This window comes from Centroberyx affinis, unplaced genomic scaffold (genome assembly GCF_046629955.1).
Source record: "Centroberyx affinis isolate AG114_WGS23_722 - 3 ecotype Tasmania unplaced genomic scaffold, CSIRO-AGI_Caff_v1 ptg002622l_1, whole genome shotgun sequence".
Taxonomy (NCBI): Eukaryota; Metazoa; Chordata; class Actinopteri; order Beryciformes; family Berycidae; genus Centroberyx; species Centroberyx affinis.
In genome coordinates this window covers 74,124-90,965 of record NW_027280818.1, presented here as the reverse complement: position 1 = coordinate 90,965, position 16,842 = coordinate 74,124, and the positions used below count along the sequence as shown (strand labels likewise).

At 42.6% G+C, this 16,842-nt stretch overlaps 2 protein-coding genes across 2 annotated transcripts; both read right to left on the bottom strand.

Annotated features, from left to right (window-relative positions):
- Nucleotides 1-680: 680 nt before the first annotated feature.
- naa60 (N-alpha-acetyltransferase 60, NatF catalytic subunit) lies at nucleotides 681-9,195 on the bottom strand. Its single transcript, XM_071534780.1, has 7 exons — nucleotides 9,024-9,195; nucleotides 8,021-8,136; nucleotides 7,195-7,324; nucleotides 4,532-4,628; nucleotides 2,801-3,035; nucleotides 2,548-2,713; nucleotides 681-2,399 (listed from the first exon to the last, which is right to left on the bottom strand). Exons 2-6 carry the CDS (start codon nucleotides 8,128-8,130, stop codon nucleotides 2,557-2,559), a joined length of 729 nt encoding a protein of 242 aa, XP_071390881.1. The 5' UTR covers nucleotides 8,131-8,136; nucleotides 9,024-9,195; the 3' UTR covers nucleotides 681-2,399; nucleotides 2,548-2,556.
- Nucleotides 9,196-9,706: 511 nt separating this feature from the next.
- Nucleotides 9,707-16,679, bottom strand: LOC139657075 (GTPase IMAP family member 8-like). Its single transcript, XM_071534782.1, has 4 exons — nucleotides 16,560-16,679; nucleotides 13,134-13,826; nucleotides 11,428-12,684; nucleotides 9,707-10,866 (listed from the first exon to the last, which is right to left on the bottom strand). The coding sequence occupies exons 1-4, from the start codon at nucleotides 16,561-16,563 to the stop codon at nucleotides 10,697-10,699; spliced, it is 2,124 nt and encodes a 707-aa protein (XP_071390883.1). The 5' UTR covers nucleotides 16,564-16,679; the 3' UTR covers nucleotides 9,707-10,696.
- Between the last annotated feature and the right edge of the window lie 163 nt (nucleotides 16,680-16,842).

Sequence of the window (16,842 nt, the reverse complement as noted above, 5' to 3'; positions counted from 1 at the left end):
CCACCAATACTGGCTGCTTTGGGGAACCATGTTCATTTCTTCAATATGAAAATCTAGTCTAAAAGTTCTACCAAATCTACAAAAACAGTCGGATATACCACAAAGTAGATACATTCATTTTCATTCTGTGTAATTTTGCCTGTTTGCAGCTAGCTGGAGGATAAAGCCTGGATCTGGTGGTGTCAGTGGATCCCCAGGGCAGCTAAACATCGGAGGCTGACTGCTCCTGAACTTCTATGGAGGCGTGTATATATGGTGAGTGACATTCCCATTACACAAAAAAAGGTCACAGGTTCGATTCCCCCTGCTACTTAAAATATTGAGAACCCCCCCCCGCCCCCCGCTCAATAGCTTTGTGTGCAGCCTGATAAGACACAGATAGGCGGTGTACTAACAGCGCGAACCCACTGCGGTATTACAACACAAACCCCGTGAGATCTGTGGAGGGACCTGTCTGCATCGGGGACTACATTCATTTACTCCTGTAGGATTCTGCCCCCCTTCTCCTGTTCAGAAGCTATTTCACTACGGCTGGATCTCTGAACTCTTTGATCTCAATTCCTTTTAGACGAAAAAGAAAAAAAGCTCACAATTCTCCTTGCGATGTCCTGCGGAAAAACCCTGCATCTCCAATTTCAACATTTTTTTTTTTTGGACATTTTTCATGATCTTGGGGACCGAGCAAAGCCACTGCACATGCGCTCGGTATTGAAAATGTATGAGTCTAAAATGATAAAAATGTGCTGTTTGGAGATGCATGGTTTCCAGCAGGACACTCATGCTGTGAATGTGCCCCATGTGGCACCTTGAGGTTTTCGGTGGTAAGGACACAACGGAAGCCTTTTTTGAAATGTACGTGTGAGGACGTGACAACTGGAACTATGGCAGGAAAAACAAGGCTTGGGTTTATGTATGAAATTATAAAAATGCTCCAGGGGCAGCTTGTCTGACAGACTCAAACGAAAGAACACACACACACACACTCATATACGCAACAAGTCTAGTGTATAAACAGTGCCCGAAATTAACATTTTGGCTCTCTTGCCGACGGCTGGTAAACCAAAAAACGTATTATTTCTAAATTAGCCAAGTAATTCATATTCATTTTTCATAGAATATGTCACCCTAAGTGTTCAGTGCTATTTCACCTGTAGAATCAAGTACTGTGACCCTCACTTATACCATGGATTAAGTTTGTAATTCATCATGAAATGCAACAGAACTCAATATAACCAAGGCATTAAGATGTTACCTTATGAAAATTTTACCGGCCAGTGTGACGGGTGAAGACGAATTTTTACCAGCATTTGGCACTTGGAGGGCGTTAATTTCGGATTCTGTACACACACATATACACACATTCGCTTTCTTGCACACAAGACAGACACACATGTACACACACACACACACACACACACACACACACATACACAAGCAGTATGACCCTCATGTTGGGGAGCGTTACTACCTTTCCTCTCTTCTCTATTACAAACAGGCAGACATAAAAATCTAATCTGGGCCGATATTTAAAAACCTGGACAAACTGATGGATATTTCTCTACATGAGCAGCAACATTACAGCCAGTGCTGGAGCCAATTACCATTCAAACCCTCTAAATCAGGACTCAAACTACTCTCCTTCTCTCTTATATGAATGATACATGGGCAACATGTAGAAAGGCCATTTTGCTAAGAGTTTCCGTAACACTTTTATAGATTTATGCACAGTAGGTGAGGTCCTGCTGTCTTTGTACCATGTGTCTCAGTAAGTACTGTGTCATATTCTCTAAATTGTCCATATGTCTCGGTTTAAAGTAAATTTATTGCACTTGGCAATTTAATTTCAGATTATGATTTCTTCCCATTTGGAAATGGCTGTTGCTACTGAATATATTGCCCATCTACATTGCTTCTAGAAGTTTCCTGTGTATACTTATCTTTATTCTACGGTACTACGCTATTAAAAGTACTCAATTCTCAATCCAATTTTAATGAACTCGTTCCTGAGTTGATGTTTCACAAACTGGAATTGACTCCGAATCTGGATTCAGTCCGGACGATTCAGTCTACACATTGAGAGGGCAAGAGGATGGGGATGGGGATGGGGAGGGGGGGGGGCGTAGTCGAACCTAGGCCTACTAACAGCATAGAATATACATACATATGGAGAAATTTATATATTAGCTTAATATATGTCATATACAAACAGTATACATAGTCTCTGTGACAGTGGTGGACAGGTAGTAGGTAGACAGGAAGATAGGCAGGGCTCGAACCTTTTAGTCTCTATCGGGTTCCCAGTGTGTGTGTGTGTAAGAGAGAATGTGAGTGCGAGTGTGTGTGTGTGAGCATCCTGGTGCGTACAGGGGAAGACTGATGAGAAACATAAGACTGCGCTCCTGAAACAGAGACAGAGGAGACAAAGAAAGAGAGAGAGAGTGAAAGAGAATCAGATATCCATGAACACACACTTCCCAGACTAAAATAGGAAAAGGAGAGTAGGTACACACTCCCTCTACACACACACATTTTTCACTCGCCACCTACCATGCTGTGTCACATCGTTCTGCTGTACTGTATGCCGGTCTTGGAGGCGATGTTGGACCAGGGCAGCAGGGAGCGCAGCAGGGACTGGGCCTGGCGGTACAGCCGCTGCGGGATGGAGCAGGGGCTCAGGCTGGCCAGGGCCGAACCGATGTGCTGGATATAATCAGTGGGACAGGGAGTTAAGGTTAAAACGCGACAGGCACAGAGAAGACACACACACCTTTCTATCCCCCCCTGGCCCCCAAAAGGATATAATATTGTCCAGGGCGGATGGCCGCCGTTGATATAGAGCACGTATGTGAATCCGTCTTTGAGGACCCCTCGTATGGAGTAGTAGTAGGGCAGGTAGTGGTGCTGCCTGAAGTCCCTGTTCTCGTAGAAGTGGATGGCAGTGTTGTTGGTGGTGAGGACGTGCAGGTAGATGGCCTTACAGTGGTCCTGGGCCGTCGTAGAGATGTGCTCCTTCAAACTGTCCAGCAGTAGAGAGCCTGGGTGGAGCCGGGGCGGAGAGAGAGAGAGAGAGAGAGGAGAGTTAGTGACGGAGAGAGAGAGAGAGAGAGAAGGCAGACAGATTTACAGTGTCCTAGGTCAGGTCAGGGGCGAGATGTTTCCTTCAGTCTGTCCGGCAGTAGAGGGAGAGAAGGGAGAGAGAAGAACGGAGGGAAAGAAGAAGGGATGAGAGCTAGAGCAGTGCTTCTTGCAGAACTGTTTTAGATGTGGTGGGTAATTTTGGTTCTGAGACAGAGGTTCCAGGATCAGTTTCTAGTAGGTTTAGCAGGTTAAGAATGGCTCTTATTTGGGTATTTATCAGGGTTGGACCGATATATAGGTTGGCAGATATATCAGGCCGATATTGGCCTTTTATTAAATATCTGACACCGGCTAGTCATGTCGTCCACTGCTGATACGAGTCTGTAAAATTTGATTGATTTGATTGTGAAATTACGTTTTTCATGTAATAATTCTTCACTTAAAAAGGCAGTAGTGTGTCCCACAGTTCCCCCTGCCATAGTACAGGTGTGGTGGGTCACCCTTCTTTAAGGTGCTGCTGAACTGCCTATAAGGATTTCATTAGTCTGGGTTTCAGTGGAGAGTTTTAGTGTCCCATGAAGGTCTAAATGCTGTTTCAGAGGCTTTTACATGCTGACAAGAATAAAATTCCGGTACTTTTTTGTCGGCTATCAGCGACTTGAGTCTAAAAATATCGGTATCAGCCAAAAACTCAGTCAATCCCTAATATTTATATAGACATTTATATAGGCGGGATGAGCAACAAGGCCAGATGATGAATGCTCCTTGTATCTGGATTTTTCAAAAAAATCCAGCTTGGGAGAGCCACCGCATCAAAATGAATATAAAGGACACACTGAGCTCAACAGATACGGAGTTGGTGAGAGAGACTAAAGGAGAGTCTGAAGGAAATACGTGAGAGAGAGGAGGAGAGGAAGGAAGACGGCGAACAGAAAAAGCCAATCAGCGTTATTTGTGCTGAGGAAGGCAGATGGCCTCGCAGGACCTGCACTGCGGTCGAGGTGTGCTCCTTCAATAAAGAGGGGGAGGGGGGGGTAGAGGGGGAGGGGGGGATGGAGGGAGGGTGGGGAAGGGTAGACGAGCTCTTCAAACTGTCCAACGATAAAATGCCTTGACGAAATGGAAGAGAGGGGAGCGTGTCAGTCAGGGAGCGTTTTGGTGAAAAGTGTTGCCGTGGTTTTGCGATGTGCCTCTTCAAACTGTGAACGGGGAGAAAGAGAGGGAAGAACGACGAAGGAAAAAAGAGAAAATGACAAGAGCAAATTAAGAGAGAGGGGGGGGAAGACAGTGTGTGTTTGTCTGTTAAAAATAGGATCCAGGCACCGTGAGGAAAAAGAACATCATATCAAGTGAAGGCTTCCTGAAAATTATTGTTATAGGATAACAGAAGGTGTGTGTGTGTGTGTGTGTGTGTTTGTGGGTTCGGTGAGTCGGTGGGAGAGGTGAGCAGTACCTATGCCATGTTTCCTGAACTCTTTGACCACTCCCAGGCTGAGGATGTAGGCTACCTGTGTGTCCACGGGGAAGCTGGAGGCCAGGATGTCTCCATCCTAACACACACAGACAGACAGAGGCAGAGACAGAGACAATTATGGATAGCGGATTCCGATGTTTTCTTGGAATTTACAATAGATTATTTTACAAGCCAAACAGGAATAGAAAAAAATAACTCCAAGTGATGGCAGAGAGGTGTCAAAATGGCTGATAGACAGTTAGTTTTCTGCGGTCTAAACCATAGTGGAAAAATATTGCCCACACTGCCCAGTTACAAATGAACCACAGCTTGTAAACAAAAGCCACGTAGCTTGTTTATTAGACAGAGTTTTGGTGAGATTTTAGTGGTGAGGGGAGTCAAAACAAATCTGATCCCTGTAACCTAAGCTGAGCATGATGGACTTCATTTTGTTTGCTAATAGATGCCAACATCTGTCTCTTTATACCCATAAAACCTCGCATTTGGGTTTGATTCCTGTCGTTTGGAGGGGTCTGGATTACATTTTCACTCCTAATAAATCGCACTGCAGTTCTCAGACCTGCATTTTTCAGGCATCTCGGTTCAAATGGCATTGTCCTCACCTGCCCGAACGGCTCGAACAAAAGTAGTAAACGCTCCAGAGTTCGAATAAACCGCTCCAAACATGCTCGGTGTGAATGTGCCCTAATCCATACCTCCCTCTGCCCATAACACTCACGGTGTTCGCCTGTGCAAATTGCCCGCTGGGGAGGCGTGTTCAAAAATGGAAATGCTCTGCCAAAGGGAAATGAAGCTTTGATACCACACAAAGCCTCCATACAGAGAGAACCCTTCATAAAATCTAAAGCCCAAAGCGATAAGCGATTTGTTTTTTGCACTTATTTCAAGTACCTGTCAAGTGCAATAAATCAAACTGCCACTAAACCAAACTGCCAAGCATCGTATTGCTCAAATAGGATTGAGTGTGACTTTTCCCAAAATAGGTAAAAACACCACCTCAGGGTAAATACACGGCAAGGTATTATACATTTAATAGTAATAACTTTATACTATAATAATAAAAACTTTATAGCACCATTCACATAGAGAATGCAACTCAAAGGGCTTTACATAAAATAAATTACAAGCAAAAGCAAGACGGAATTTGTGTAATGAAATGACATAAAAAAAAGAAAGGAAGAAAGAAAGAAAGACAAAAAATAGGTAAGTAAGGATTATACTCCAATATAGGAACAAACCTCTAAACCTATGATTTATCTACCATCTATTATAATAATAATCTTTAGACTCTGAGGTAATACTATAGTGTGATCACATGCCACCAGGAGTTCTCAACACTGACCACATTCAAGCTAGTGTCAACCAGTTGTTACACTGAAAACAGCGAATATCAGACTACAATATCACCACTGTTTCTAATGCAGTTTTCACACCATTCTTCAAGTTGACTCATACCCACTAACACACATTTGAAAATAGTAAGCATTCAAAATACATGCTGCTTGTTATCGTTATCTTCCAAATAGGTCCCGAGCAGACAATTTTCCAAAGAATTAACAGGACACCATAAGAGAATGCCAATGTAGTTATCAATCCATCCCATACATAGAAACATGTGACATCCCAAAAGCCTGTATGCTTCAAGTATTGAAGTATAAAGTGTTTAAATCTTGTGCTCCTGTAAAGATTCCTGTAAAGTGACCGTGAATGTTCTCAGTGGGGCACTTAAGAGATCCTAGGGGGACACAGTAAATGTGAGGTAAGCTACAGGTTTAGTACACTGCTGACCATTAATGAAGGAACGAGAAAACACTCATGTCCACTGGGTTTAAGCAACATGGGGAGAAGCCGCAGAGTACAGGCATTCTCAGGTTTTAGGGAGCGGCTTGGTTTACAAGGTCCGACTGAGATGGCAATGCAAACCACCTGACCACAGCCAATACAAACAGGTCTACCCTATTTTCACACCAACAAGTGGACATAATGAGAGAAAAGTCTAGAACTCATTCACATCTCAAAGCACTCTACTTTGACTCCACCTTTGTTTCTGTTCCCCAAAATCTACATATCTGCTCCTCGATGCCCCCCATTTCCTCTTCTTCTTCTCCAACCTGCACACATTTTCAGTCCCTCCCTTTGCCCCTTCACTTTTCTTCTTTCAACCTTCATCTCTATCTCCTCGTCTTTCTCTTCCCCTCTCTGTCACCCGACCACTCTCCATCCTCCTCTCCTAAACAATTTCGATCTGTTCCTTCATCCTCTCTTCTGAAGTTTGAACCCTTCCTCCTTCCAGTATCGACCTCTTTCTCTTGCCCCGTCCTTTCCTCCGTTCTCCGCTCTCCTTCCTCTCCTCTACACGTTTCATTCCTTCTTTTGCCCCTCATCTCTTCTTTCGGTATTTTCCCCACGCTTCACCACTCCGTCACCCTGTCGTTCCTTCTTTCTTTCTTCCTTTCTTTCTCCTGTCTCCAGATAGAGTCTAACTCAATCAAGGGCATCTGGTTCTGTGTAATTAGCAGACTAAAAACAGAATCTGGAATGTCAGTGTTCTATTTAAGACTTTTTTTCCAAATGGCAGCTGAGTGAGCGGAGATAAAACAAGGGGACAATGTGCATTTGTATGTGTGGCCTGCACATCATACCTCTTTGTGTACTTTGGTCCGGCCTTTGATCTCGGCCACAATCATTCCCACGATGCCTCCTTTGAAGGTGGCAGCCAGGGAGAAGAACTTCTTGTTGGAGGTGATGTCCTGATACCATGAGTCTGGGTACCTGGAGCCACAGGTCAGAGATGTCAGTGTAGGAACAAGGAACTATCACTAATACAGATGATAATCTATATACTCTGTTTATCCAAAGAAACTTGCAGTGCTACCAGTGCATATTAGGGATGGGACGTTATATATCGAAATTCAATATATCGCAATACAAAAATGTGACAATATGTATCGTGGGGCAGAAAAATTAATCGCAATATTAGCTACATTTTATTCTGCTGTAGTAATCACAAATGAGACGGCTTGTTCATTACAATTTCATGAGTTTCTCCATCCAAATTATATTATTGTCACTTTGTAATGACATTTTTAAAGTGTTGTTTACATTCTAGCAAGCCAATGCCATCGCTAGAAAGATTTGTGGCTCAGAAATAAACATAATTCTGCACAGTCACACGTTGTCATTGAAGCTTCACTTATTACATCGTATCATGGTTGTATCAAATTGTGAACCCCATATCAAATTGTACCGTGAGATAAGCATGTCGTCCCATCCCTAGTGCATATATTTTTATTATCGAAAGTCCCAGTGGGAAACCCCAAACCCTGGTTGTGTTAGTGCCACACTCTATCCTTTGAGCCACACTGGACCACAACATGGGCTGAAGAGCCTCACTAACTGCAAGAGAGACATTAAATTATGAGTTAAAGTATGAATAAGTATGAATAATTCATAGCAAGTAATGCTCACTCGATTGGGAACCAATCGCCGCAGAGCAGCTTGACGCTCTCTATGTCATCGTGGCAGAGGAGCCGGAGCTGGACTTCGCTGAGAGCAGTGGGAGGCACCACGTCAGTCATTCACACCTGCACAACCAACACAGAGCACACACAGGTTTCTGTCAAGTGACGGACCAATGGTGAGTCTACACTGAGAGCTACAGGAGGCACATCAGTCATTCTCATATAAAGAAACCAATATGAGACCATACTGAAAGACACTTTAAGACTTTTAAAACCAAGTCCTCCCTGAATGCAGTGAGGGCATCCTGTCAGCCATTCACACTCACAGGAATCAATTGGAGATCAAATTTGACTTTAAACTGTTGAACAGCAGCAGCGTGGAAGACCCACAGCTTCATTCATAAATACATTATGGGACCCAATAGTAAATTAGATAAAGTTACCACATGACAAATGCTTGCTGAGTAATGTAGGGAAGACCACACAGGTCATTAATGCGATCTCCTGTGTGGGTTTCCTATTACACCAAATTGAGTACATAGCGAAAATAAAAGCAAAATGAACGGTGGACAAGTCTGACAAGTCTGTAGAGAATATCATATCATGTTCAACTGTTGATACATCTATTTCTCTAGCTAACAAGCTGTTAATCGACGAGCACAAGCTTAAATTTATCATTATTGAATAAACAACAATAAGCTAATTCAGCCAGAACTATATATTAATCATTAAAATCGCCAACTGATGCTGTACAACTACACGTTTGTGTTTTAACTGCACGTTAAAACATTTTTAATTGTTTGCTCTTCTGCTGAACAGTTGCTGTTGCTCCTACTGTTAATAATCACAAATAATGCTGACACAGTTTGCTTGAGAAAAAGCAGGGATTTGGTACAGTAGCTGCTTGTGAGTGCTGTAGCTGACTGCAAGCTAGCATGAATGCTAGCTAATTAGCTTACTCGGTGGCTAGCGTTAACGTTACCTAATGTTCTGTTGCTAAGCTAGCGTACCTTGTTTCGGCACTCGGACCAGAGGAACGTCGAGGAAATGATATTCCTTGCGTATCGATTGATACAGTCACTACTCCGGACACACCATGATAAGACACAAGTGTATTCTCTACTCACAAGACCATTTCATTACTGTGCCAATGCTAGACACCTAAGCTAACCTAAGCTAGCCCTCCTTTGCTATCTTTGACAGCTGGATGTTTTCTTCCTGTTTGTGGCAGTTACATTACGGAAATTACGTCACTCTTGTTCTTCTTCTTCTCTGAGTTTTATGGTGGCTCGCAAACCAACTTTTTTTTAGATGCACACCGCCACCTACTGTATCGTTGTGTGTAGTTACGTGTCGTTAAACCATCTCTTAAAATGTCTGGTTCAACCAAAGCTCTTGCCAAACTAAATTAATTAAATTAATTCCAATTCAAAATATGTTAGCTATGCTGTATTTTCAATGTAAAATTTAGCTTACAGCAGATTGGTAAAGAACACAGCTGTCTCTCTGACTGTATAAACCCCCCTAAAAAACATGATCACTGACTGCACTGAACCTGTAGTGAGGGCTTTTCATTTACAGTATCCTAGGCCTACATATTTTGTACCAAATGCCTATGCAAATGCATTAAAACTTTGTAGAAATGCAAAAGTCATCAAGACACATCTGTAGTTTTCAAAACTTTATTACAGGGTTTTCCATTTCCAGTAATAACTATTGCTTCAATTCTCCTGCTCTGATCACAAGGTTGTTCACGATAATAGAAGCAAGAGAGAAAAATGTTTTATCAATCGTTAATGCAGTCTGTACAAAAGAAACAGCTGATTACAAATTCATAAGCAAGTAACAGAAGTAGGCTACCCTTGTGCCTGACATAAATGCAACAACCCTGGAAAAGTGTACGTAAAGCAAAGGACGGTTACACATATTCACCAGCATTTACCTATAGCAGTGATTCTCAACCTTTTTCATATCAAGGACCCCTAATTTAGTCCACATTAGAGCCACGGACCCCCATTTGATGAGATCTGAAAATATTTTTGTCACATAAGATTTTGTCCAGAATTCCATGACTATCTGTATTGTAGGTAGAGAGATAACAGAGAAACTATCATCAAAACAGTCATTCTTATACATTCTCTAATTGTGTTAACTTCTTGTAAATCAAATAATGGTGAAGTTTAACAATTCATCAATTTGCTGGGGACCCCCTGGAACCCCCTCAAGGACCCCTAGTGGTCCCCGGACCCCACGTTGAGAACCACTGACCTATAGGCCACACAGGATTTGATGTATCCTTTGTGCCATAACCCAATGTGAGCATTCATACAGAAGCCCAATTCATCTAAATGTTACAGGGTTGAGTGTGCGCTTCCACTCCACTAGACCTACACATAGGCTTATCCCTTGTTCCCAACATTACTCTACTGCCATTACTGCTCTCTTTACATTCCCTTTACATTCCTGCAACTAACAGACTAATGAATCGACACACTCTGCTGGCTTGGAACAGCCCGCTCAGCAGATCAGAAACCAAACTGTATCAGCAATTATAGGTTACATGGACGTCTGTTATACAAAGGGACGTCTGTTATATGTTCATTATTACTGTACATTATGATAAATGCCTAAATGTCACTGAAAGTCATGGATAATTATTACAGGGGTTTTTTTTCATAGCATTTCATGTGAAATCTTGTAAGAGGGAGTCTTTTGTTTTGCACTGAAGTAATTTCTGGAGGCTTATCCATCTTGATCCAGAGCTTCTTCCAGAGTCAGTACTCTGGGTGGCGTAACCAGAAGAAGTCAGCGATGATGTGGAGGAGCCAGACGGTGACTTCTGGGATCCACTCACTGCAGAGCAAGAACAATTTCTCACTAATAATAGTTCAGCTTACAGTGTTGTTACTTCATAGATTGTTATGGTGGGGAATTCATGGTGTTCAACTCTTCAAATGCTTCTGAACCACTCATGTGAACTAGGCCATCTAGTGGCCAAATATCAACAATACATGAAGAGTCCTTTTCCAAAACACTGTATTTTGGGAAAACAATCATTACCTGTAATTCCTTATTGAATTTTTTTCAAAATATAGAGGATCCAGTAACCCACTAACAGACCTACTCCCCTTTAAAAAATACAACTTTGCTGTTGTTGTGTAAAACCCTTGTAACTCAAATTTTGGTGATTTTCACATTTTCACTTAAATTGAAGGATTACATGCTCCTCTATGGGTTGACAAAAAATCTCTGACCTCTTGGGCTTGTGAATCCCTTTCAGAACCCATTGGATAAACTCAAAAATGCATTGCCATCATGTTAAAACCAAGGCTGTTTCTCTTAGTTCCTGAAAAGTTGACATTTTCGAGATACAAGGTTTTCATCCAACAGCACTGAAGAATTGCAGATACTTACTGTTAAGAGGAATATCAATGCTTTGTGCATGTCCAAGTGGCTGCCCAGCCACCATCTCCTCTATCTTCTCCAGCAGCTCTGTCACCTGAGAGCCATCGCCCTTGCTCTTGTTGTTGAAGACGTGATACCTGTTCCCACATTTCTCAACAAGCCACTGGAGGGCCCTTCCCTCGCTCTCAATGTAACGCTCAATGGATCTGTCACCCAGAAAGTCCCCGTAAGTGAACAACACCATGCAGCCGTTCCACACCGCGTCGCCGAGGGGACGAACGTGCGCCTCTAGGTCTTTCCTCTCTTTCTCTGTGAACGACAAGTCTAACCGTAACACCAGCAGGAGAGCGTGGGGCTCTGTGGGAAACAGAGACGCACCGCTCAGTATGACCCCTCTTTTTTGTTCATCCGGTGGCTGGCTAAAAAAGAGAGACATCCACCATCCTGGAGTGTCGACTACCGTGACCTGTCTCCCTGCCACATGCCCCTGTCCCGTCACACACTCGGCTGTCCTGCTGCTGAACTCCTTTCTGCCGAGTATTGTGTTCCCGGAGGAACTCTTCCCCGCATGGCCGTACCCCAGCAGTACCATCCTCAGTTCTGCTGCCCTCGGGTTTCCGTCTCTTTGCCTCTGCACCTCCATCACTCTAGGTTTGTTCTGCTCTGCCCTAGTCTCCTTAATCATCTTTCTGTCCACCATATAATGTCTTCCTCTGTTTCCTGCCACCATCTCCTCTATCTTCTCCAGCAGCTCTGTGACCTGAGAGCCATCGGCCCTGCTCTTGTTGTCGAAGACGTGATACCTGCTCCCGCATTTCTCAACGAGCCATCGAAGGTCCCCCCCTTCACTCTCAATGTACTGCTCAATGGTTGCGCTACCCAGACAGTTGCCACAGGTGAACAGCACTATGGTGTGACGCCACGCTCTCTCACCGAGAAGACGCAGGTGTTTCTTTACGGCTTCCTTGTACCCAGCAGGGAAAGACATGTCTACGCAGACGACAAGGAGTAGGACGTGCGGCCCTGGGGAGCATAAAGACACGCTACGAACGACCTCCTGTTTAACGAACTCAGGAGTGTAGACAGAAGGGACATCTCTCCACCATCCTGGAGTGTCAATCACCGTGACCCGCCTTCCTGCCATTCTACCTTGCCTCTTCACGCACCGAGATGTGGTCCCTAACTTGAACTCTTCGCTGCCCAGGATGGTGTTTCCTGATGAACTCTTCCCTGCTGTCTTCCATCCCAGCAGTACTAGCCTCAGCTCTGAAAGAAAGGATGAGAAAAGACTTCAATGACACTAGTAGACGCATGTTTACACTTTCAAAATTGATTTTCAAGGTGCTACGGCAAGAAATCATTACCCCAGTTATTTTTGAGACATCGGTATAATTTCTGTAAACAAATGAGACCACTACAGCGAAGACTGGCTGCTGGATTTCATGGGAAATTTCCTGGATTGTTTCATAGCAGGAAACGGGAAATGGGTGCTGTTCTTGCAGCACAAATGGAGGAAGTAGCAACATCCTCATTGTGACAGGAAGCAGGGGAGTTCACGGGAAATGTGGTTTTCATTTTGAGAGGTACTAGCAGTGGATCGTGGTCTCATTTCTTTACAGTAATTATACCAAGGTATTGCACTTAATCTGACAATGGCATACCGATGTTGAGGAATGCATTGGTAGAAGGGTAACTTATGTCACATGATTCCCTACCCTCTGATGACTTGAGCGTTGTTCTCTGTTTCTTCACATTCATCCGTCTCTTTTGTGCTCTCTCGCTTGTTCTCTTCCTTTCTTCTAATTCCTGTGCAACCATTCTATCGATCTCAAAATGCTGTCCTACATTTCCTGCCAGCGACTCTATCTTCTCCAGCAGCTCCGTGACCTGAGTACCATCTCTCTCTTCCTGGTTGTTGAAGACATGATACCTGTTCCCGCATTTCTCAAGAAGCTCCTGGAGGGCCTTCCCTTCACTCTCAATGTACTGCTCAATGGTTTTGTCTCCCAGACATTCTCCCTTGGTGAACAACACAATGCTATTCTTCCAAACCCTCTCACTGAACAAAAGCATGTGCTCAATAAAAGCTTTCCCGACGACTTCCTTCAGATTGAAGTCTATTTGTAGAACCAAGAGGAGCACGTTGGGTCCTTGGGGACAGAGAGATACGCCATAAAACATCTCTTGCTTGACTAGCACAGGAGTGTGCGTGGCAGACACGTTCTCCCACCATCCCGGAGTGTCGACCACAACAACCTGCCTCCCTGCTACTTCTCCCTGTCTCTTCACACTCTGGGTAGTTCTCCTGAGCCTAAATGCCTCTCTGCCCAGGATGGTGTTCCCTGATGAACTCTTCCCTGCTCGCTTGGGTCCGAGCAGCACAATTCCAAGTTCTGGGCGCTTGATCACTGCAATCAAAAAAACAAATGTGTATACTAGTTAATAAACATTGTTGTAGGTCACTTAGCATGACTACATCTTATTTGAAATAATGTTATAATCAGCAGAAGACCCCATTTTGGCCCATCCCTGCACCCTCTTTCATCAGTTATCTTGCTGTGTCTGAAACACTGTGATCAAATAGCTTGATTCCGATGTGATTGCGACAGTAGGAGATATCCGGGGCGATTGTAGCACTTTTTGGTTTTTTCCTCATTACAAAAATATTGTGTCACCTAGAGTTACAATATTTTAATGTGGACAACCTTCACATGTGCCCTACCAATATAAACAATAATTTCGTCCCATGGATCAATACATCAAATGTCATCAGACCAAAAAGAGAAGCTGTGCAGTGCTACTTTTGCCCCTCACTGTCGGGACAAAAGTAGCACAGACAGGGGACGAATGTAGCACCGCTCAAAACGGACCACAACACAGTTAACTAACACATTTTATGGCATATACTGTACTTATCATTAGTTCACGAATTGATCATCCAAACAAATGTTGAGATTATTTAATACAATTTATCTGTTACAAATAGATAAAATTCAACCTTGCGTCTAACTATTTTACTGGTTAATCAATATTTTATCCTCCATTTAATGCCCCACACAAACAAATGTTTCGAAATATCAATTTCCTGTCATGTTTTGCTTGTAATGTCTAGTCTACACCACGGTCTACACTCCCTTCTTTTCAGAATATGTTAACCTATATATCCACTGTCATTTTTCAATGACAGCTGATATATTAACGGGGACCTGTGTTTACCGGGTTAGGGTTATAAGACTGTCTCATGACAGACCGCCTGCAGGCTCTCATCTAGCCTGGTGTCCAGCCCCTATGAATCGCAGTTTTCAGCACTCTTTGAATTTGCATGGCCATGCAAATTCAAAGAGTGCTGCACACACACACACACACACACACACACACACACCTCACTCCCCTTCTTGGCTTCCATGGCAACACCCACGGTAACCTTACCCGGTACAATCTTTCCCCCACGGGAACCACACCTGTTGGCACTCACAAACAATCGCAACATTGTTTCAATAGTAACTTTTCTCGCAGCTCTGGTATATAAAGCTTTTTTGAGGCCTTGCTCACAATTCATTCTGTGGCAGCACAATGACCAAACAATATACTGTATGTGAGGCTCTTGATCTTATCTTTGATCATGACACTGGTGAGGAGGAGATTCCAGGAAACTGACAGTGAAGATGCAGTAAAGTTTTCATGTGTAGTTTTGGACCTATGTCCTTTTTTTTTTTACTAATAAAATCATACCGGTCAGTTTTGACTGGGAACACAACAGATGTTATTTTGAGCCATTATTTAAACATTTGAAATGGTTTCAAATGTTTTTTTGTTGTCTTTTTTCACTCAAAAACGAGTTGTATGAGCTCAGGTCAATGAGGCCTACAGGCCATAAATAGCAAATAGAAGTTCAAAACTTGTAATGTTCACAAGAACTTAAGTTGATAAAAAAGATCTAACACAACATTAGGTGATAACATATGTATTATGGATTTATAATCAGCTATAATGGGGCGGTCATTTTGAACTGGGAACACAGAAGTAATTAACATGAAACGAACACAACAGGAGGGTTAAGCTATAGGAAAACAGAAAAGCGAAGCCAACGTGGTACATGAAACAATGGCTGATGTTTAGTCTCCCGATAGGTCTAACAGATGACAGAAGTTTGCAGCATTCAATAAATAAACTCTATGACAAAAACGAAAAACACTTCCGTTTTCAATATTTGACTTTCCGACATGAAAATCACGTTTTGACCATAACTCCGCAAAACCAAAACGAGTGTTGATTTTCTGCAGGGAATCCCATGACAGTGATCAGCATCTGCTCACCAAGTTTCAAGTTCCTCTTGTGTACCACGTAGGCTATACTGTTGCAACAATCGACACGGTTTCCCCCTATCATACATCAGCTGTTGATTTTCATTTTCATTTTAGAGGCAATATGTTTACTTTTGACGTAATGGTAGAATTGCCAATATAAACTAAACTATAAACTAAAATAAGGGACTGCAGCAAATATCTCTACTAGATCTGCCAACTTGGACATTGTATTATGACTTGCGGTCAAATGCTTCATTTTAATCGTAGGCCTACTTGTTTTACACTATTGTATCCATGCATATGTATTTCACATCTGTTTTTGTCGAGTTTGTCCTTCCCCTTATGATATGTAAGAATGATTGCTTACTGTACAAATGTTTCCGTTTGTCTTTCATGCTGTAGCCCATGACAACGTGGTCCTGATTGTTGATTTTATTGTATCCTGGTTTTAAACTTTGCGCATATGTTTTGGATGTATATTGTGTTTTAATGGGCAGGAAGAATAGCTGACACACTTGTGTATAGTTAATGGGGATCCTCATTAATAAACAAATACATTTGCACTGCTGGCAAAACTTCGAGTGAAATAGACTTTAAAATACATTTTAAATGTACAATTACATGTATTTGTGATATAATGTCAAAGCAGTAAATGGCTCACAATTAACTTAATAAGAAACTTTTGTTCCTGTATTTTTTCCATTGCCATGTGTTGCGCTTTATCTGCGTCACAGATAAGAACATAACTTCAATTTACATCAACATAGTGTTGCATTAAGAGCTCTCTAATAGTAGCCTAGTTATGAAAAACAAAATCATGACAAATTCACCTACCCATTTTTGCTGCGCTGCGTTGCACAAAAGAAAACTAACTAACGAAACTCTGAACACAGCTGACTGTGCCCTTCATAAACAACCTTTAAAACCAGACCGATCCAGTCTGCCTGACGACACTGAACCCGGAAGTTAGTTTCACTTTCAGTGTTCAAGTTCAAGCTTGTTTATTTACTATCCTTATCACATGCATGTCACAAGGACTGTACAGAGAATGAGCCTATAACTACATATAACTTTTCAACAAAGAATGATAAAGGAAAAACATCAGGACAAGCACATG